Source organism: Phragmites australis, chromosome 22 (genome assembly GCF_958298935.1).
Source record: "Phragmites australis chromosome 22, lpPhrAust1.1, whole genome shotgun sequence".
NCBI classification, from domain to species: domain Eukaryota; kingdom Viridiplantae; phylum Streptophyta; class Magnoliopsida; order Poales; family Poaceae; genus Phragmites; species Phragmites australis.
The window spans coordinates 6,694,780-6,717,950 of record NC_084942.1 but is presented as its reverse complement, the minus strand read 5'-3'; the positions used below and the strand labels follow the sequence as shown (position 1 = coordinate 6,717,950).

The 23,171-nt window shown below is 39.2% G+C and overlaps 2 protein-coding genes across 6 annotated transcripts; both read left to right on the top strand.

Annotated features, from left to right (window-relative positions):
- The first annotated feature begins 4,643 nt into the window (after positions 1–4,643).
- LOC133905089 (AP-2 complex subunit sigma-like) lies at positions 4,644–9,348 on the top strand. 3 transcript variants are annotated; one of them, XM_062346795.1, is made up of 6 exons: positions 4,644–4,774; positions 4,869–4,967; positions 5,068–5,118; positions 7,084–7,257; positions 8,294–8,353; positions 9,086–9,348. In XM_062346795.1, the coding sequence occupies exons 1-6, from the start codon at positions 4,772–4,774 to the stop codon at positions 9,125–9,127; spliced, it is 429 nt and encodes a 142-aa protein (XP_062202779.1). In that variant the 5' UTR covers positions 4,644–4,771; the 3' UTR covers positions 9,128–9,348. The 3 variants fall into 3 exon arrangements, with proteins under 3 accessions (XP_062202779.1, XP_062202780.1, XP_062202781.1); XM_062346796.1 differs by lacking the exon at positions 4,644–4,774 and adding an exon at positions 6,647–6,807 and having other exon boundaries at positions 4,878–4,967; XM_062346797.1 differs by lacking the exons at positions 4,644–4,774; positions 4,869–4,967 and adding an exon at positions 6,629–6,807.
- An 11,121-nt stretch (positions 9,349–20,469) lies between these two features.
- On the top strand, positions 20,470–22,958 carry LOC133905066 (zinc-finger homeodomain protein 3-like). 3 transcript variants are annotated; one of them, XM_062346770.1, is made up of 3 exons: positions 20,470–20,622; positions 20,801–20,913; positions 21,621–22,958. In XM_062346770.1, the coding sequence occupies exon 3, from the start codon at positions 21,673–21,675 to the stop codon at positions 22,570–22,572; it is 900 nt and encodes a 299-aa protein (XP_062202754.1). In that variant the 5' UTR covers positions 20,470–20,622; positions 20,801–20,913; positions 21,621–21,672; the 3' UTR covers positions 22,573–22,958. The 3 variants fall into 3 exon arrangements, with proteins under 3 accessions (XP_062202754.1, XP_062202755.1, XP_062202753.1); XM_062346771.1 differs by having other exon boundaries at positions 20,481–20,622; positions 20,794–20,913; XM_062346769.1 differs by having other exon boundaries at positions 20,486–20,913.
- The last annotated feature ends 213 nt before the right edge of the window (positions 22,959–23,171 follow it).

Below are 23,171 nucleotides of genomic sequence, written 5' to 3'. Positions count from 1 at the left end.
TTGTTCCACTATACTAATGGCGAGTTCTGCAAGGAAATTTGTTTGTTACCTGCTATGTTTCATTGTGTGGATGTTTATTTTCTTTTGCAGTTGCCATTTTATTTTCTTTAATCCTGAAAAATCTAACACTGTTCCAATATATCATGCAGATTAATCACTTGATACTACATTTCTAGGATCATTTCATGGCAAGTTCTAGCTTTTAATTATTTGAAGCTGTCATCCAGTCAAGCTGGAGGAGCTAGGTTCAGAGAGGCCAGCAGGGCAAAACACATGCCAATGCCAACGTCGTCGGCCAAGGACTCGTTCCACGGCCACCGCTGTTGGCCTGAGTTCTCTTTTGCCGTCGTTGCGTGACCGCACCTTGTCGGAGTCGACGTACCACTCAATACAAGTTATGATCACTCATTGATCCCTTTTGCAAGTTGCAGCACTTAGCTACAACTCACTCTCGACCTATAAGCACTAAACACTCTCTAATCTTGTGCTTAATCATCATGGATAATCACTTTAAGCATTTTGGTGATTTGGATGTCTTTCCAAGTGTGTATGAGCTTTCTTTAGACTCCAGAAGCATGGCACACGTCAAATGACTGAGTGTAGAGGTATTTATAGCCTCAAACCCTCCAACTAGTCGTTTTCCCAACGACACAGAAAAGCTGTTAACACCGGATGATCCGGTGAGAACAGTAGTACTAATACCGGATCATCCGGTGAGTACAAACTTAGAAACTAGCCGCTGGAACTCCACTCAAAGCCTTTATGGACACCAGACATTCCGATGTGCCTTCAAATCCATTACCGAACCTTCCGGTGAGTTATCTTGAGCCAGACTGCGTCACTTCTTCTCTGTGTAAAATGCTCTGGTGCATTCATCTCTATGATCACTGGACTATTCGGTGAGTCAATTTTTATTCTTTAACACTTGCAGTCATTTCTGCAAGAAATGCTCTGGTGTGCACAAACCAAGCACCGGACTTTCCGGTGGGTTGATCTTCAGTCTTTGCACTTGCATTTTTCTCTGCAAAAAATACTCCTGTGCTATCCAGTGCAGATCACCGGACTATTCGGTGGTCCTCAACCTTCTTCCATTTATCAGAAACGCTCCGGTGAGTTCAAGACATAGAGCACCGGACTATCCGATAAGGCTATCAACCTATGTGCACAATGCTCCGGTCAGTGCAAACTCTACTGCATCGGACTATTCGGTGAGGTCAATTCTGCTGTGACTTCTCCAATTCAATCAAAATTTATCTTAGCTACAGTGACTTCTTGATATATTGCATCTATGAGACCTACTAACATATATTCTTGATAAACATGTTAGTCCCAATGCTATGTTGTTATTAATCATCAAAATCACAATCATTGCCTAATAGAGTCATTTTCGCTACAATAGACAATAGTAGGGATCGAAGACTGTGGCCGGATTTTAAAAATAGACTAAGAGAAGAAAAGCGAGCACAATCGTTAGAGATCTTGTCGTAGTTTTGAAAGAGAGGAGGAAATGAACTCACCGTTGATTGGCATTGAACTTTCATAATGCGATGATCATTTATCTTGATTTAAGTTTTGAAAATAAATGATAGAAGGAAAGAGAGCACGCTGTAATTAAGGAAGGTGATTAAGGATGGCGCGCGGGAGTAGGTTGATTGATTGTAACTTTCCACATTATAGGAGAGGGCAGGAGAGGGGGAGCAACTTTGGTTGTGGACCGTTTGATCGTGTAAGTTTTATGGTGAAAATCGTTCGGATCTAGCACAATTCGTCTGTTTATAAGAGTATAGATATAAATATGCTATAATAGTTTTATGTGACTTTCCTTTTAACCTCTTTCCTTTCTTGGTCACCAAGACTTGAGCTTAAGTCTGGTTGATACATGTTTTATACGTACATGTGCGTTAACTCAGGTAATATCCATGTCACAACAAGTCAAGAACTTGAAATGGTACAAGTATACGATCAGTCGGCCTAGAATCAATGCATGCAGGTACATATCCATGCATGAGTCCTCGTTCAACGGATACGTATAATATCCATTTTGTTTTGCTATTAATTTCTTTATTGATGTGCCGTTTCTTCCCTCCATTAATTGTGTTTGCCACTCTCAATGCAAATATTTTAGACGATATCTACCTCTTCTATTCATATGGACACTAGTGAAAAAAATTCTCTCTTCAATGTAAATTTCTTCCACGTCTTACAAAGTTTCACATCTATTTTTATTGGTTCACATTTATTTGCTTTGTTTTATAGAATACATATGGATATTGACCACCCTAATGCATTACTTAGCTTATTTCTTGTGTTAGATTTTGTGCTTAGTTAGTTTATGTCTTGTGGAAGACACTAACTACCTCTCTCTCTCTTGTTTAATTCTTTATCACATTATAAAAAATCTTATGTGACATGATCATTTAATACATAAGACATAAGCATGGGAAGTGGTCATATTCACACAATAAAAAAGCCAAATGAAAATGAGGGCGTAAACTGGGAAAGTTTCGGCAATATCAGGACTATGTGAAAAACGACATATATGGATGGATCATGTGTTGTCTTTTCATGCTCGCTCAGTTTCATACTATTTGCCCATTTTTATAGAGAAGTGTTGGTTGACAATGTTTTTCCATCGATTAAATCAAGAGTGGAATTATTTAAAATTAATATTTTCACTCCAGGCTCCACTTAACTTGCGAGGACATTTAGTGACTTTGGTATCTCTCCCAATTGATATCGGTATGCATGGTGATTTCTCATAAACATTTTTTTAGAGACTAATGCTTTCTTATTTTGGCTTCAGCACTGAGATGGAGAGGGCAATATCTTGTGTTCGAATGACACCTGCTGCATAAGAAAACTATACTTTTACTCCAACAAGACCAACTAGCATTAGTTTGAACAACTGAAAATGTCTCTTCTACGCCTTTTAACAATGAGAGACTTTCAGCAAAATGTCAGCCGTACATTGTTTGCTCACGCCAGCATGTCATGGAACATCCAAACATTGGGCCGATTTTTAGAACATTTTACTCAAAAATTGATGTGCTTTTAAGTTTTTTTTTCTTGAGAACACGCAACAACTTGCACATCTTTGCTTTATATAGATAAAGAAAACAGACTTGTACAACCGCCTACTTATGAAAATGGCCTCTACCTCTCAGCATACGTTAACATAAGTGGCAACAACCTACAACCACAACAAACAAACTACTTTAGTTTGCGAAATAATTATACTAGTTTTCTTTCTATAAATTCAACTATATATTGGTCAATTTTATTTTTCTAGTGTATTCGTCAATTTTATTATGTAGTTTCCTACTGTAGCGTTCAGCCTTTCACCTTTTGGTCGGGCTGGCTAGGTAGTATGTATCCTGCTCTGACAGCATTTGTAAATTTGGGCGTGGTAGTGGCCACAATGACATGTTTTGTTTTATTTTTCTTTTCAAAGAGAGACATGAGGCCGTATTAGATAATAAGTGAACGCTGGATGATAGAATTTGTAGGCCAAATCTTTGCGGAACATTGTTTTCTATTGGGGTTAGAATTCATCCGCTCTATATTCTAATTCCTATCCTACCCACTTATTCCTCCATCCAAACGCATGAGTAAAATACTTATGTGAGGTTAACCTAAAATGTTTTCTGGGTTTCATTTAAATAAAAATATCTGCTACAAGGAACACGTGAATAAAGTATCAAAACCAGATTTTTTTTTTCAAAAATATTTAATTTTCAATCTAGAAGAACACGTGAATAAAGTATCAAAACCAGATTTTTTTCAAAAATATTTAATTTTCAATCTAGAAATTTTAGCAAAAATATCATCGCATTCCATTTCACAACTGAAGAGCGAGATTTTTCTTGAATACAACCACACCACCAAACTGTCTTGGGAGTCCTGGACGAGATCACGGTGACTTCACTCCGTTGTGAGTGGTTGGATATAAATAAATGTATAAATTTAATGCTATAGTAGAGATACAGTATTTTATATATAATAAAATCGGTATACCATTCTCTAATGGTACCATTGATATGGTTACTGTAGCACAGAATCGCAAAATACTGTTTTTTTACTTCACCTGTCAGAGTTCTAACTTTTTGCCATTTTTACGGTATAAGTGACAACAAATTTATCATCCTAATTTACCTTCAATGACTCGTGTGACTATATATCAGTCAGAGATCAAATTGATATACAATAAAAATGATAAATAACTAAATAATCCTACGTGTAAGTCCATAAATTAGATCTGGAAGTCATCGACAGGGATATCAACAGGAAAATTTTCTGCGAGGAATGGGTAACCATCCCGTCCCGATTGGGGGAAATTTCTCCCGTCCCGTCCCCACCCGCGCGAGAGAAAATTCTCCCATCCTCATCCCCGCGCGGGGAATGTATACCCGACGGGTTCTCCGTCCCCGCTACGCTAGCACGGTGAAAGGTTCGCTGACTGATGAGCTTTAGTGGGTTAGATTTTAGTTAGGTTATTTCTTACATATATGGACCATAAGGAGCTTAAGAATTTTGAGAAATTAGCTCCATAGAAAAACGGGAACGAGATAGGTAACCGTTCTCGCTCCTGTCATACCCGACAGGGAAACTTTTCTCTCATTAAACTCTCACCGGAAAATTCCCTAACCGGAATTCCCCGTCGGGGGAACGGGGATCGGGGCCGTTGGCATCTCTAGCTGCGACACAAACGAACAAAGAAAAAGAAAATCCCTCCCCATTTCTTCCCAATTCTAGAGCACCATCGTCGTCCACCATGGTAACGAGACCGTATCGGATCGCCCCCACTGGTTCTTTCTTTGATCCTTTCTTGTTCCTCACTCACCTTGGTTCGATCCGCCTCGCCGTCGCAGATCCGGTTCATACTGCTGCAGAACCGGCAGGGGAAGACGCGGCTGGCCAAGTACTACGTCCCGCTCGAGGACTCCGAGAAGCACAAGGTCGAGTACGAGGTGAGCCTGCTGGAGAAGAAAGATTGGATCTTGGTGTGGGTCTCCGGTTCCGGCTTTGATTTTGGGTCCTGATGGTGTTTCCTGGTTGTTCTGGCCGCAGGTGCATCGGCTCGTGGTCAACCGGGACCCCAAGTTCACCAACTTCGTCGAGGTGAGTGCTTGAGTTCTTGATTTGGGTTCCAGGCGTTGTGCGGTTATCGGTTGAGGAAGTTTTTGGGGGCGTAGTTAGTGTAAAGATACTTGGCTTTCGTTACTTAAGGGTACTAGTTCTTGTTATAAAATGGTCAGAAGATGAAATAGATCCAACCAATGTAGCTACTTCTGGATTTAATTGAAGCATGGTAGTGTCAGTCAGAAAAGATTGTGTTTATTTTTTTGGGCTTGCCGGGTTCTTATGGTTAGATGCAATCATCCAACTATCTACAGATTTGTCATAGTTCTTTGTCTAGATTGGGGGAGATTGTTTGCTAGAAAGGAATCATTGCCATTCTGTAGGATTTGTTACAGATGCAATCTTAGCCAATGACATTGTCTTAGCTACAGAATCAGCTAGTCACATTAATAAGGTCCTAAATTTTGTGGAGTGACACGTGATTTGCAGTGATTACTGATTGTGATAGTCAGATGGCTGGTTAAAATGAGTACCTTTGCGTTGAACACTTGTTATCAAGACTTGCTATGTAATGTAAATTGTCCTGAGTAATCTCCCCATATTCGGTTTGATAGATTTAGATTTGCTGGAAGTGGTCAGTGGCATATCCAGGAACATTACAATGGGTGTGCATGTGCATATCTGAACACTAAAAATCCTACACAATAGATCGACATTTCACAAGTCCAACACAAATAAGGTCTTAATTTCTCAAAAGTAAAATACAAAATAGTTTGAAAAAAATCCCACATGAATAGAAGATTACATATATCTTGAAATTAGAATTAGTGGCGTGTTTTGACACCATAGAAACACTTGATTATATCATCATCATGAACCTTCAAGAAAATTTGTCACTAGCCGTGGGTTGCAGGATTTCTGATTCAGGTTTATCATATCTTTCTTTAGCGAGTCCAATCTAATTCTCATGCTATCTGCGCAGCATTGATAGTTCATAACTCTCAGGATAGTATAACCAAATTGAGATGCTGCGTCCATTTTGGATAATTTTATATCCACATCTTGTAAGAACATAAATGTTGTGTTCTTGAACAGATAAAAAAGAAAAAATCTGATCTTGCTTGCTGAGTTGCTGTTGAATTAGAAAACGTTAGTTAGGATGGAGATGTAAGTCAATGTGTGAATGTCCAAACGATGAGGTTGTTTACTATGCATGCATTCTTTTTTGGATCACATTAGATGGTTTACCTTCTTACCAATTTTTGATTTGTTGTCATCTATTATCCTCATGACTGATTCTTTTCTCATTCTTACAGATCCCGCTTAAGACAACAAAATCCCCAACCATGATAAACTTACAGAGAACTGATTATTGATACTTAAATATGCCCATGAAAAGCAAGAACATGCATACTCTGCTGACTTATTTGAGATAGTGAAAATAAGTTGATTCATATGATAGATAAAATATATCATATATGGATATGCTTTTCAATGTTTTCAAGATTTATCACTGAGTATTTTTCAGTAATCTATATGACTAATTTAGAGATCCTAAACCTCTCAGCTGGGCAACATAAAGTGTTCTTCTGAAGCATGTCTACTCAGTTTCTGAAACACGGCCAGAGGAAAATGAGCTGTGTAAAACATGATATCTTGGCAGCATTCCGAGTAACTCCTCTGGCGGCATGGGGATGTCAAAAGGGAAGGGATGGAGTTTTTCTCATGGTAATCCTATAAAAAAACAAGATAAAAATTGGTTGCTAAATGAATCCCAATTTGTTAAACGTTATTTATGAGACCTGTTCTACTATTTGCATATGCTGTGTTTCATTTTCTTCATACTTTCCATTTGCATATCAGAATAATAGTTGTTTCTGTAGCTTCATAGTGCACAGTGAGAGCAGGCTTGCACAGTGAAGCATTTTGCATATGGTTCTTCAGCAATGCTGCCTTCAAACTCTTTGTTTTCCTCTTGTAATTAATATGGAACTTTTCTTGCAGTTCCGCACACACAAAGTTATCTACAGGAGATATGCAGGACTTTTTTTCTCTATGTGTGTGGATATCACCGACAATGAGTTGGCATACTTGGAATGTATCCATTTGTTTGTTGAGATATTGGACCATTTCTTCAGCAATGTTTGTGAACTTGATTTAGTATTTAACTTCCACAAGGTAACTGCTATGTCTCAATAGGGTAATCTAGTAATTATGTAGTACTTCAACACTCTTGATCTTATTGCATCTTTGTATTTAAAGAGTAACTTCTATTTAAATATTCTCTTAATCAACAAGTTTATGGGCTTCTGGCTAAGATTTTTTTTCTTCTGCTAGCATTACTTGTGTTTACCTGCCATCTTCTATGTAGTTTACATCTGTTGAGAATTGCGCCTGATGTTAAAACAGGTTGTTACTCATTAGGCAACTGAAAGCAATTCAATATATTACTATTTAATTATTCTCCTGGCCAATAAGTTTCTTCATGACCTTAAAACTAGACATATGTAGCTATTACCATTGTATTCTAGCTAAGATGTTCACTTCTCTAGTGTTACTTGTGTTTACATGCCATCTGTTACTCGCTAAAGATGATAGAGGACTGCCTAAATGATAGAGGGGACTTTAGACAACTGCAAACAATACAAGATGTTACTCCTGCATATATGACATCGCTGACTTTTCTGAACCAGTTGTCTGGTACTCTGATGCTAAGCCGGTCATCGTTCTTGTATTTCAATAAATAGTGTCTGCTGATATTAAATGATAATATGTAAATCTTTATTTGCACTGTGCCTTCTAGATTTCTAGTATATTCAATATGCAATTATTTATGCATTGATAGGTGGCATATACGGAAATCACCGTAAGTGATAGGAAGATAGGTTCTATGTAGCATTCATATCTGTATTTGCAATCCAAAGCCTTGCTGCATCTGGTCAAAACTTAACATGTATTACATTAGATATAATGCAACGTATGCTTGAATCTGACAACAGTTCATTTAAAACTAAATATTTTAAAATAACAATATGAATTCCATTTTTGCTACAACCGGGGCCAAATTTGCCTGCTTATACTTATAATTTTCCATCTTTCGTAAAACAGTAAAATATCTGAACTATCAATGATTTTGCTTTATCTTCTAGCTTTTTAATAATTTGTTCTTTTAGCCCAAATTTGATTGTTTTTTTTTTTTTGCTATGTGCTATAGGTATACCTGATATTGGATGAGTTTATTCTTGCTGGAGAGCTTCAAGAAACAAGCAAAAAGGTATTTACTTTTCTTATATATTACATATTGCTGTCAACTATGTATTCAGGTGTCTATTGTGATAATATTGATGCAAGCTTTTACAGTTTTCCCTGCATGTGCTGTAACAGAATAAAATTAAAATCTGCTAGTGAATTTTGTAAGTTAGTGAGAAGTCAAGTGTATTATAGAGATAGTATCGCTATAAATTTTTCTTGACCTTAGGAGTGCTAGGATGGTTAAAATATTTCTTCACCACTGTTCTACCTTTCAACTGAGCTTAGTTGATTATATTATATTATATTATATTTCAATATTGTCGATTTGCATGGAATCAAGCTAAATTTACTTCTACCAGATGTTTTGGCATAGCTTGGTCTTCAGACTGCAAACGTTTTCCAGTTTTCCCTAAATCTAACTGCCCCTATTTGTTTGGTGGAAAATAAAAAACATAGCAGCTGGCGCTCTACTGAATTCTCAAAAAGTTTTATACATTCTTTTCCAAAAGTGTACTAACACTGAAGTTGCATCTGCACTATCGCAACATGATTGATGTTAATAATCCGTAAGCTGAATACTGAAACGGACCCACAAGTTACTATGAATCAACACACATATATCAGTATATAAAATCTTTTTATGATTTATTTCCCCAGAGATCTTCATGGCAATAGAAAATCATGACGTTGTTTTTTGCCTTTACTTGAAAGTTGTATATTGAATACTGATACACATGACTTGCATCTTTTTCAGGCAATTATAGAGAGGATGGGCGAGCTTGAGAAGCTGGAATAAGAAGAAGCAATGTAGTGGTGTACATTAGTGTAGGTCGGGATATAACCCATCGATGAGCCTGGTCTACCCATTCCCCTTTTTGTACAATTCTTTGTAGCTGTTGTAGAACTAACCTTTTGCTTCAGTTACACTTTTCGCGTGCTGTGAATTTGTGCAAGGGTCCTTTATCTGCGAGGTTAGTGACAGATTGTTCTTATATATATATGAGATGGTTTGAGTGACCTTGGAGTTGAAGTTGAATGATATGTGTCTGTCAATAAGTGGATGAATTGTGAGGACGGGAGCCGTACTAAGAGGGATGAATTTAGGTTTATCTAGGAAGGCTACTTTAAGAAAGTTTTGCACTTGGTTTCAATTCTTCAAACTATATATGGCAATTTGAATCAAAGTAAATGTGGGATTTAAAACGGTGTAATAAGTACAGAATCTAAATGAATTAGAGAGTGAATTTGGAATGACATTTTTTTTTCATAATATCGGTGAGTTGTATCCTATAACTAGTCCATGTTAGAGTCTCTTGTAAGGATCAAGTTTCATAGTTCTTGCTCTTAGAACCCTCCACACATCGGTGGGTTTGCTACTAGGTGGACCCTGTGTACTTACTGTCATCTCTACTAAAGTAGCGTTTTGTTGCTCCAGCACGGATCACTTCCGCTTGTGGTTGTTTCACAAACTCGTTTAGAGGATCTCACAAGACTAAACACTGCTAAGCTGTCTTGTTATGGGCAAATAATAAGAGTAACAAGTGTGGATTATTCATTTGATCCAACTCTAAATTAATCACCTAGCTAGATACACATTAGGCTAAATTAGTACTAATTAAGTCATCAATCTTGTACTAATCTCTACTATATAAAATATGAGTTTGTTTTCGTGTCACCTCTACGCTCATTCCATCTATTAAAAACTCATAAAATACGAATAATTTATCAATTTTTGACATCTATCCTCATCCTCTAATATTATCGTCTCGTGACTTGTTACGGATATGAGACTCGTTTTACTAATAAAAAAAAAATAAAAATATTAGGAGGGAAATTAGCAGATATAGTCTCTTCTTTTTTCAGACCCCATCTAAAATCAAACTATGGCATCGTTCCTGACGTATTTATTTGGTGATGCTCTTATGGTGCATCCATATCTTCGTATATTAAGTTTGTGTTTGATGTTACCACGTTAAATATTTGTGCTTTCATTGTAACGTACGGACACTTAGCTAATTGCCTTGATCTTCAACTTCAACTCCAAGGTCACTCAAACCATCTCCAATATGTGTATTCCTTATGATAGGAGTGAGCAACCTTAAATGATTGGTGGATATGGTATTTATAGAGCCAACTGAAAAAAAGAGCTATTGGAAAGGAATCTATGAAATTCTTGACCACCATAACATTTTGTGACTCCGTTGCATCATGTGATAACCCCTTTTCCAACGGTCCAAAACTCAATTATTGGGACTTGTCAGTCACCGCATCATGTAGTGGCCTTCTCTTCTAAAGCCTTAAACCTTCTATAAATAAAGTATGCTGCACCATCTTATGGTCACCGTATCATACAATGACTTAGCATTGGATTACATCGACTTGCAACCTCTTTGCAACAGACATACGGTGCAGTACTGTCCTATAGCATACAATATCGCCGTATCATGCGGTGACTTTATCTTCAAAGCCTGAAAATCTTTCCGCTCCATATGCCCATAGTCACCATATTATGCCGTGACTCCACCATATCATGCGATGAGTAGAATTCTAGAGGAACTTGTCCAATTCAATCTTTATCAAGTCCTCATCTTCATGGTTTTCTCTTTCTTAATGTCTTGGTCTTCATTCTGGTTATTAGAGCTAGTCAAATTTAGTGTTCATCACATACTAGATAATTAACCTAAAGACACTAGATCAAGCTAATAAACACAAATCTCTCTTAATAGTACAGCTAAAGAAACACAAATACATGTACACAAATGATGCTCTCAACACTATGATCACTTATCTAAACAATATATATTATATCTCAGTGAAGATCATCTTTAACCTTGATGTTTATCATTTTGAGGTGTTTAAAACCCCAAGTTTATCATATAGCACCTATGAGACTAAACATTATATACTAGCAAACAATATTAGTCTATTAACTATGTTGTTATTAATTACTAAAATAATATTTACCAGGGTCTTAATCTTTCATGAACCTCGCTGTCTCAGGGATTCTGCTGATTGGCCTGTAATCCTCAAAAGTGTTGGCGTCTTTTCTCCTCTGGAAGGAGGATGGTAAATGGCTGGTTTAGCCCCAAACTCCAAACAGAAATAAAAGGCCACTGCTATGACTGTCTAGGCTGGTGACGGGCCTAAGGACCTTTGGGCCTGTACTGACTAGTAGGCCCATGTCTCTTGGTGTGAGCTAATATATCACCATTAGTAATAAAGAGAAGAAAATGGAACATGTAAAGCTAGCCTTTTCTTGAAAATCCGTATCTATATTACTCTGCAAGGAAAACATATACCGACGCATACAAATACAGGTACAAACTAAAAGGACACAGAGTAGATAGGTGTCCGACCCTACTCACATAGAGGACCTTAGAGAAAGAAAAAATTACAACCAGGTCCTTGAGAACATCTATGCTTGCCGAAGACACCGCACACCGCCGAGGACCTTATAGAAAGAAAAAATTACAACCAGGTCCTTGGGAACATCTATGCTTGCCGCACGCCGCCGACCTCTGTCATGGCCGAAGCAAATGCCGGAGCTGGAAGATGATGACATGACCAAGACCAAGAGAAGCACCATAGCACAAAAGCTTTGAAACAAACCGCGTGTAAAGCTATCCCTTAGTAATATACCACCATATATGTGGATTTGTGAGTTCAATTCCAATATGTGCTTCAAGAACAAATAAGACAAACTCATAAAAAAAATGCAGACAAGGGTGCATACTTGCTGCCTGACGGCTGATGTGCGCACCTCACCTTAGAACAAAACGGAACGGAACAGTGGCAACCAAACGGGGACACCTTCATAGCTTTGCACATAAGACAACACTTTGAAGGCAAAGTACACTTACATTTGTTAATTGATCCAACTAACCAAATCTAGCTGAAACCTAATGCAAAAGTATACATCACATGCATCCCTTTGGAATCAAGCCACACAAATTAAAAGAACTCTACTAATCCCAGTTGGAAGACGGTGTTAATGTCTCTTTGTTTATAATTGGAGGGTGGTGTTAATGTATCTTAAAGACAAGGAAATGGTCACTGATCAGAACACAAAGACTCCTGTTACCTCCCTTGCAAGTGACACACCACAGAACTTAACAAACCCTAGCCACATGTATGTAAAAAAATGTATGAAAATTGGCCATTCTTTGTCATACTTTGTAGAGAATTTTGTGCACAGATTTGCTACATTTAAAGTTTTGACAGGTGGGGCAGCTAGTTATGCTTTTTTTCTTTCTATAATTGTCATCCACAAATTAAATATTTAAGCATATGCCAAATATACCTTCCTGACGAGATAAGGTATATTAATGGGTACACTAGTATGCAAAAGGCAAGATTGAAATATAAAACACAAAGACAATTTCAATTCCGTCACGAAGTCCTTTTTTTGTTTATTTGAACCCTTATATTCACTTATGTGCAATTATGCCTTTTCAATGTGATACTTTAACTCGTATGCGATTTTATTTTATTCAATCAATAATGAGAATAGTCTGATTAAACCATTCAAACTAGCTAATAATGTATGATATAAATATTATTCTGGGCCAACGAGAATAGATGAAGAAATTTTGCAAATAAAAAATTCCGCAACATACATTTTAGACAACATTTATCTCCATAACGTGCTGAATAGTCTATTTTTCGATTGTAAGGATGGCACATGCGCACACTTACATACAAACATACCATCTGACACCTAAAAAACCTACTAAAAACACTACATGTATGTAAATTATAGACATCATGATTTAAACTATGGTAGATGGAATCGTACTCTCATGCATCCACCATTTTTCATAGTTTTCTTAGATTATATTTTTTTTATCAGAATCCGAACCATCATAGATTTTGAATCATGATATCAATTTATTGTAAACATTTGATGTTCTCCAATCAAGGAAATTAGATTGTTGCGGTAAGATTTAACAAATAGAAACAGTTTGAAGTCACTTAATGGAAATTTGCCTATATGCGAACTAGTATATGAAAGTGGCACGACTATTTGACAAAGCCTGATAAACGAAAAGGAAAAGAAAAGAAAAAAAAAAAGGAGGAACCATATGCAGTAGAAAGATACATGGATTGTGACATAACAACTTGGATGATCATATATATCCCTTTGTGTTTTATGGTATCCCCTCTATAGCGATGTCCAATTGGTCCCAAGTTAGCCATAGAGCCGGTCCCAAGAATCCAATGCACGCTGGCCACATTAATCTGGTGATTACCAATGTTTTTTGAAATGTCTTTATCATGTCGTTGCAATCAAAAGATTTTGGGGCTTAAGAAGAGATAAGCGTTGGGGATTATCAGGATCAACAGTGCTGTTCAGCCACCCGTTTGATACCTTCTGGATGATGCGATTTTAAATTCATTTCCTAAGTTGAGATATCATTTTTGCTAGTAGGAATTAGTTTAACTTTAGGTGATATGGTTTTGCGGGGTCATATTTTTCTTTATCGAGGGTGATTTTTTCACATCCTTTTGTTAATAAGTAATAAGACAATTCGGCCACCCAGAATCTTTTTTTTTTCTTTCATACACGTTGTGAGAAAAAAAAAGAGTGGTTTCAAAAATTATGCCACGGTCCTTAAATATAAGGAACTACTAATTTTTATTGTAATATAATTTCGATCACTAATAGGACTGTAGGGTCAAAGCATGTCTTGGAAATCCTGATAGCACGCGAGAAACACAGACACCCATGTGAGGAACGGTGGTCTTAAAGAGGAGAAGAGATAAATTAGGATATTTAAAAATTAATAATTTTAAAAATATTATAGAAAAAATCTATTTTAATTTCTATCTAAATGTACTTTACGTTTATCTAGCGTATCTACTCTATCACTTAAGAGATTACAACCTACTTTAACAAAATAAATTGTAAAAAAAATAAATACAGAAATGTAAATAAGGTAGAGAGAGAAACTCAAAACACAAGGAATTTTATCTTATGGTATCGATAACAAGAATATTACTCCTAGTTCACGTTGGAGCTCCACTAAAGATATACTCTTGGTCGGTATTCAACTATAACTCTTGAGCCACCAAGCAACCAAGGAAAAGCCTCAAACCGGATGAGCCACCAAACCACTAAAGTAAGGTCTCACCATTAACTTTTTTTTAGTCATTTACCGTTGTGATCATTTCGAAGCTTGAGCCACCAAGCCAAGGGTCTCCGTGTCCCCGTACACGTGTCTTGTCGCCACTTCACATCAAGTCAAAGGATCAATAAGCTTGAGCCACCAAGACCCAAGATGTAGGTGAGTCACCAAGACTCTAAGGTATCGACGTACTTCTCAGTACAAGTTAGGATCACTCTTTAATCCCTTCTTCAAGCTGCACCATCTAGCTACAACTCACTCTAGGGCTATAAGTACTAAACACTCTCTAATCTTATAATTAATCATCTTGGATGATCACTTAAGCACTTTGGTGGCTTAATATCTTCTCAAGTGTGTATGAGCTTTCTCTAGACTCCAGCAGCATGCCACACCTTTAAATATCTAAGTGGAGGGGTATTTATAGCCTCAATCCTGCAACTAGCCGTTTTCCCAACAGCTCAGAAAAGCTATTAATACCGGATGATCCGGTGAGAATAGTAGTACTAACACCGGATCATCCGGTGAGTATAACCTTAGAAACTAGCCGTTGTAACTCTACTTAATGCCTCTGTGAATACTGGATACTTCGGTGTACCTTCAAATCTATCACTGGACCTTCCAGTGAGTTATTTTGAGCTATCCGAGCCTTTGTGGTCTCTTTATGTAAAATACTCCTGTGCATTCATCTTCAGAGCACCGGATCTTCTGGTGGGTTATTCCTCATTCTTTAATACTTGCAGTCACCTCTGTAAGAAATGCTCCAGTGCTATAATCCGGTGTGTACAAACCAAGCACCGGACCATCCAGTGTTTCTTGATCTTCAGTTTTCTATATTTGCATTCTTCTTTACAGAAAATACTCTAGTGTTACCTAATATAGATCACCGGACTATCTAGTGAGGTCCTCAGCCTTACCCCTTTGTTAGAAACACTCCGGTGATCTTATATTTTATTCACCGGACTATCCGGTGAGACTATCAGCCTCTGGATACTATGCTCCAATGAATATAAACTTCTCTTTACCGGGTCATCTAGTGAGATAAATTTTTCTAGGATTTTTCCAATTTAATCAAATTTTTCCTAGCTTCGATAGCTTCTTATATATTACATCTATAAGACCTACTAACATATATGCTTAACAAATATATTAATCCTAATAATTATATTATCATTAATTATTAAAATCACTATCATAATCTAATAAAACCATTTTCACTGCAACCAATAAATAGTACTGGACACAAACATGATTCTTATCGGGAACAAGAAGACTCCTTTTGAGACTAGCTAGGGACAAGAAGATTCGGATCTCCAAACTTGCTCCGATGTGAAGACTCAGTCGGGGTCGGGCAGGAGAAGAAAGAAAATAGTCAAACGAGCCAATGACGATTCAGATGGTGGATTCAAAGCTAAGATTTAGGAGCTCAATTCCTTCTCTTTTTCTTTTTTTTTCTGCTTATCTTTTTTTCTCTTCTTCTTTCTCTTCTATATCAAAAAATATTTCTCCTCTTTTATTTTCTTTTTTTTCTGCTTCTCTTTTTCTCTTCTTCTTTCTTTTCTATGCCAAAAAATATAGGGCCCTGTGGATCCGCCGCTGGGGCACACCTGATTAGGTGGTGCAGTAGGACCATATTCCTTCCAAAGGCGCAGCCTCGAGATGGTCTAGCGTGAATTTCAAAGCACACGAAGCCTTGAGCCCCATTGATAGGTAGCCATCAGCTAGAAAGCTTGATTATCTTGCCACCATTTACAGAGCATGGCCATTAAGTTTGACTGCTCATGATCATTTTCATCGAAATGCAACAGAAGGGGATTCAAACTAGCTAGGATGACTATCCCACAGCGTGTGATTTATTTATGTCTCGAGACTGTTCGACTAGGATCAGTGGCGGAGCCAGGATGGCCCATGGACAGGTGCTGACCCAATAGGCAGGTGCTGAGCTAATAAAAATTTAACTGAATTCTAGTCTTTTAGCTTACTATTACACATATTTATCTTTAGTTCACTGAACTAAGCTCGTGCTGTAGCACCCCCAGCACGGGCCCTAGCTCCGCCCTTGACTAGGATGGCTTCGAGGGAGTAGTATTTTGTCACACTTTTTTTAGTTGGTTAGAAAATAATATCACTATAACTACGGCTACATAACAAACATGTGTCTAAGTTGCTCAAATATAATTTGGAGTGTGCCAAAGCGTGACAGTGTGTGTTTACGCAAAAAAAAGGTCCTCGATATGGAATAACCTAACTCTCGTAGCCTCTGTGCTTGATAGATATTGAGAAAATTACGATAACCGGTTGCTTCCACTAGGAAAATAATGATCCGCTTTCTGTGTGTAATTTTACTACACATGGTTAAATCCTTAGAAGAAACACTTGCTGTATGTTACTACATCAAAGAGACAGAAGAGAATATTTCTTTGTTTACAATATTTTACTATTACCACTGTTTTTGGTGCATAGCATTTTAAAAGAAACGCAACAACTGATTTTTTTTGAAAATTTATTTAGCGTATATTCTTAGAATCTTTGCAAGTTCCTTTTTCACCCATGATTTATTGGTGTCATATTCTTGGTCTAGATCTGCATCAAACACAATTCCAAGGCCAAGAAATGAATCACGAGACCAAAAAGGACGGCGGCAAAAGGTCACTGGAATGAGATCGATTTTAGTCGAGAATAAAGAAAGCAATAAGGAACTTTTCCAAGAATAAAGCGATGTTGATATGCAAAGGATCAGATGAGGAGAAACAAAACCGAAAGCAAGAAGGAAAATAATTGCAAGCCAAATTCCGTTGGAGAAATAAAAAGGAGCGCAAAAGATGCATCTTTATTAATCTTTTCTCCTCGAGAGAGAACAGTTGCAGGATGATCCATCCAGCCTTCTAACACCAGGACCGAACATTCTTTCCGATTCAGAGGACATTCATCTGATGGAAAGATAAAGGAGGGTGCTAATGTACTTTAAAGATAATTCCTTGTGCACTTTGCATGCTGGGGCACTTTATATATTCATCGGAATAAAATGTGATTAAGACCTTCCTCTCCTCACTCAAAGAGAATCTAATTGTAACAATGATAAAACACCAACATTGCCAATATGACATCATACACACTGCAGGGGCATTTGGATGCAGCTGGAAATAAAAAAGGTGTAATTTTCATCTCTGAAAATCACAGTCCCAGCCCTCTCCCTGGTATTGATTCAGGGGGGAAAGAGTAAGAATTATATGCTAGCGGCAGCTAATTCTGTAATCCAAATACAGGAGCTATTCATTCTTAACAACCAGAATTGTGAATCCCACATCTTTGGTTTCCATTGACCGAACACTCCCTAAATGTGGCTTACGCATTTACATTGGGTGCGTGTAAGGTGAAAATGGCCTAACTATTGCAATTTTGTTTGCAAATTCGTGGAAAATCATATGTACAAGTTTCCAAAAGTTCTGTAATTTTTTTTTCTAAGCTATAGTCAACGTCATGTTCTACATTCATACAAAATCTCGAGTACAAATTCAATCTGGTTTATGTGTGTGTGTGTGTGTGTGTGTGAGAGAGAGAGAGAGAGAGAGAGAGAGAGAGAGAGAGAGAGAGAGAGAGGTAAGTAGTTAGGCCTTGTTTTAAGTTATGGTATGTAAGTAGAAAACATTGTTTAAGATACAATAATTTTATGATGCAGCTACTTGCATAACCATAATGTGTTACGATTTAGGATTTGTTTGGAGCGAAAGGGTGGACCCCATGGATTTTGAAGGATTTGTTTGGACAAAATTGTTGTGAAAATACAGGGTCCTAAACGAGCTCTTCTTGAACCAGCTGCGAAATTAAATTTCGCTAAATACCATACCCCACCGCACAACACAACTTTGTACTGTAATCCCCACCTGAGCCTTAAAGCAAGACCTGTCAATTTTCTTCACAGGCAGAAGAATGTTCTGCAGTGAGTACACAGTGATAGCCCCTCCCCCCTAAAAAAAAGAGAGGAAAATGATCAAATCTAAAGCTGGGATTAAGTGGGCCTGAGGTAGTTAATCTTCTTCACAAGTGCCCATACAGCAGAAGAGAGGGAGGCAGCAGCAGTTGATGGGTCAAATAATGTGCAAATTGCCAAATGATAAGAATTTGTGGGGTGATAGGGATACATGTGGTGCAGAACCACTGGCCTGCCCTGTGTGATGGTTTACTCTAATCTACAAGTCATTTGTGACCAAATTGGGAGGTGAGTGAGAACATCTCTAGCAGGGTGGTCATACTCATCATCTCCATATTTAGCCATCTCCTGTAAAAAAAATAGCTCTAACAGAGTAGCCAACGGATGAACATCACAGTAGGCTCGCTATCCAGCAATAGAGGTCGCCAAATTCACCTGGCCTATGCGGCTTGCCATCCCTGCCCGCCTTCGTTCCCATCACTGTTCCCTGGTTCCGTCCGCCCGTAGACAGCAAGTTGGCTAAATGCTTCAAAACTTCACTCCTCTCTCTTTTATAAATTCAAAAGGTGAACTTCTAGAGCTCCTAAAATCACACCGATTTTTGTGTTTATAGAATAAATAACAAAGAACCCATTTTAACTAGTTCCAACTAAAAATCTCTAACAAATTTTAAATGAAAATTTCCCAAATTTAATTATTCATCTAAACTACTTTTCTACTTGCAAAGGGTATAAATTTAATTCCCAAAAATCAGGAAAAAAATTATGAATATTCATCTAAACTAATGTACTAATTTTCTAAAATTATTGAAAACCCTAAGTTATATGGGGAATTTTAGTGTTTAGTGTGTGCTATGCATATATAGAAGAATATAGCCATTGCAAAGAAAAACTAGTCATTGCAAAAACTAGCTGTTTAAAAAATTAGCCGTTAAGAATAAAATATAGATAAATGTGATATGAATAGTATGATTTGACTTGTCTGCTAGAGTGTGCAGAAATATGAAAAGAGAATTTTTTAGATTGGATAGCCAAATAGAGATATGAAGGATGAAATTTAACTTAGTCTGTTGGAGATACTCTGAATGAGTATCATATTCTTGTGCTGCCCTCTAATTGGCTATTCTCTCCGTTTCGCAATGTTTGTCCATGACTTCAGGAGTATCTGTCTCAAATTGTTTGTCTATTACGGTAACCAAGGATGCTTTATGGTTCACTTTCCTGCTATGCCCTTAAGTGCATGTATGCATTTACTCGAACGTTGGTGAGTTATTTATTCTCATCCTTACATTGATTAGGAGTAGTATGGTCATCTCTATGTATTTTTTTACTTGATTTCAGTATTCCTTAATTTGTACGTAATAGTGGACGTGGACAAACATTATGAAACGGAGGTAGTAGTTTAAGTATGGTTCTTGGCATGTTGTGACTCCCCAAAAGAAGCTACCCATTGCAACAGCATAGAGGATGTAAACTGGCTTCAGGACAGGTGGCAGAAAAACATTGGTGAAGATTTGCCTATGCTGGTCTGGCCTTTTGTTTTGCATTGTATGTTTGCACGGGAAGGCATAAATCGGGGAAGAATGTGAGAGTAGCAAAACTGCAAGTTATGATATAGAGATATTATATAAATATTAATGACAGGCGGCGATATATGATTTCTTTAATTACAGAAACATTGAAATTTATACACAAAAATTGACAGCAATTGAACTATTTCACGACGGATACTATAATGAATGGAATCCGGGAGAGGATAGACCTTTTAAAGAAATTCACACTAGTTTGTTTTGTACATTCCAGATGGAGCGAGAAAGGATCTGAATCGATAACTTTGTTTCACACTCACTTTTGAAATGATATACACCATATTATTTCAAAAAGAAAGATAATATTCACCATAATATATTGTGAATCCACACAAGGAAATTAAATGCTTAAACTCGTTTTCTAGCCGATCCCTTTCTCCCTCTACCTCTCAATAGAAAAGAAAAGAGAAAGGAACATAACAAATACTCATTATTCTGAACTTTTTTTCTTTTTTTAAACAAGAGATTATTCTGAATGCTTACAATAAAAGTCTCAGTGGGGACATGGACGCGCTCAGCTCCTGTGCCTCTGCCCTCTCACCATTGTAGTACAGCTCCTGACACACCACAGGCCTCTCTCTCTATCTCTCTCTCAAACAAGCTTGGATTCCTGGTAGTGCAAGCAAAGCAAGAACCAGAAGCTAGTACTAGTATTTCTCTTGCTCCCTCCCTCTCTTATTTCTCCTGGTTATTGCATACTACATCAGAGACAACAAGCTCTCCCCTTCTTCATCACCTCTCCTCCCATTGGCCATCTCTAACTCATAGGCTCCTCCCAGTATACCTTTTCCTTCTCTTGTATTTTTCTTACCACTTTGTAGTTTGTAGCTTGTAGCCTGCAAGGTGCTTTCTTACTGCAGTGGTGGTGGAGGCTATTGTTTGAGAAGACATGAGCTTGGTCCCTCTTTGCCCTCCTGATTAGCCCTTGGCACCACTACAAGGTTTGTTTCCTTTCCATCTGTTGTTCCCTTTCTTCTTCACCTTTGTGCCTGTTTTTATCCCTGCCCTTTTTTCTCCTCACAACAAAATCACAGAATGGTTAACATACCTGTAAGAGAGGAGAAGGAAGAGCTCATTTGTTTTAGTTGCTAGAGTAGTCGTTTCTGTGGCTGGCCCAAAGTTAAGGGACACCTGAAACTAGGAGGGACTAGAACTCCAGGAGAGGTCAAAGGCCAGTCCGTGTGTGTGTGTTAAAGAGTAGTACAAAATAGAGGATGAACTAACCAGTGAGGTGAACACAAAGCAACAAGGAGAGAGCCTCACCTTGCACCATCCATCCTCCCTTGTACTGATCTTCTGCATGGCACGGTGAAGAGCCCAAGAAACCTTGGAACATAGTACTACTGGTAGTAGAGTTCTTCCCTTGGAGTTTGCAACTGGTATCTTCTTGCCAAGATCCCAAGGCTACCACGAGAACCACAACCACAGCCCTTTTTGTTCTCTCACCACCCAAGAATCAATCTTTTTTCTTCCTTCTTCACTTTGTGTGGTGCCTCCTTTTTTGAGCCTCCCAAGACATACCGGATTCTTGTTTTCTCATACATCATTGCTTGCAACCTTCCAAGCTGTCATCTTGGCACTGACTTCAGCCTGCTAAATAAAATTCTTGCTGTTTGTTTCAATTGTTTGTGTGCGCGCGCCATTGCAGATTTGCAGTGGAACAGGAGCTGCAAGGAAAGGGAGCAAGAAAGGCATCAAGAATGGATCTTTCCGGACCGCAGGGCGAGCTGCCGATGGCAATGCACGGCGGCGGCGGCGGCTTGCCGTATCTGGGTCTGCACCACGAGCATGAGCAGCAGCAGCATCACCACCACCATGGCGCCAATGGCCGGCACATGTCGCCGCCGGAGGTGTCGGAGGAGTCCAAGAACAGGCAGGTGGTGGCGGTGGTGTCCGCCGCCTCAGGAGGTGGCGGAGGAGGGATGAGGTACCGGGAGTGCCTCAAGAACCACGCGGCGGCCATCGGCGGGAGCGCGACGGACGGGTGCGGCGAGTTCATGCCGGCGGGGGAGGAGGGCTCGCTGGACGCGCTCCGGTGCTCCGCCTGCGGGTGCCACCGCAACTTCCACCGCAAGGAGCCCCCCGGCGGCGACGGCGTCGGCGGGTGGCAGCTGTACCAGCACCACCAGCTGGCCGGCGGCCCTCTGAGCCCGCTCCACCACCACCACCGCGGGCTCCTGGTGGCTGCACTGCCCCCGACGCCGACTCGCATGGTGATGCCGCTGAACGCCGCCACCATGCAGCAGCTGCATTACCACAACACGTCGGCGGAGTCCGACGACGCTCGGGCTCCCCAGCCGCCGGCGCGGAAGCGGTTCCGGACCAAGTTCACGGCGGAGCAGAAGGCGCGCATGCTGGGGTTCGCGGAGGAGGTCGGGTGGCGGCTGCAGAAGCTGGAGGACGCCGTCGTGCAGCGCTTCTGCCAGGAGGTCGGTGTGAAGCGCCGCGTCCTCAAGGTCTGGATGCACAACAACAAGCACACCCTCGCTCGCCGCCACGGCGACCCGCAGCACCATCCCGGCGGCGGCCCGCCGCACCCGGAGCCCGGAGGGCCCGGTCGGAGCCCCAGCCCGTCCCCGCCGCAGCTCCTGCTCGAGTAGCCAACACCCAACAGCATTGATCAAGACGGTGCTGACGAAGCACCCACTGATGACGACCACTTCACTCTAGCTCTTGTTAATTCTAGCGTAGCAGCATTGCATTCCACTGTTCCATCCATCAACCAAACTGATGCTTAATTTCCATGGATTTTCTTCTTGATGTATGTCTCTAGCTCTTCCTTTTCTTTTCTTTTATCTTTCTGATGTCTCTAACTTGCTGTCATGTTCTCGAGTGACTGATGTGGGAGGTGAAACTGAAAATCACTCCTATTGTTCATGTCTTATGTGCCTTTCATGGCCCTGTTCATCCACCTGATAACATGACATGATCTGCATGCTATTCTTCAGTTCAGACATGAGCTTACGAGTTCTTAATTGTCATTGGCTCTGAACTCCTGATTGGATCAGTAGACTAATGACGACTTGTGGATTGATGATTGGTGAGATTGTTGCAACAACAATCCAATCCGGTTGGGCTGAATGAATTATTATTATGATTGTTGGGTCGGGGCCAGGCAGATGTGGGTGGCGAGGCGATCCAGATATGGATAACCAGTTTAATGCAGCAGGGGAATATAACTACTCTCTAGTCTGTATCT

Bases quoted from the DNA above. Each gene is read 5' to 3' on its own strand.
- LOC133905089 (XM_062346795.1), top strand. The intron at 7,258-8,293 runs GTAACTGCTATG...TATGTGCTATAG, and splicing joins TAGTATTTAACTTCCACAAG to GTATACCTGATATTGGATGA. The intron at 8,354-9,085 runs GTATTTACTTTT...CATCTTTTTCAG, and splicing joins TTCAAGAAACAAGCAAAAAG to GCAATTATAGAGAGGATGGG.
- LOC133905066 (XM_062346770.1), top strand. From the start codon at position 21,673: ATGGATCTTTCCGGACCGCAGGGCGAGCTGCCGATGGCAATGCACGGC.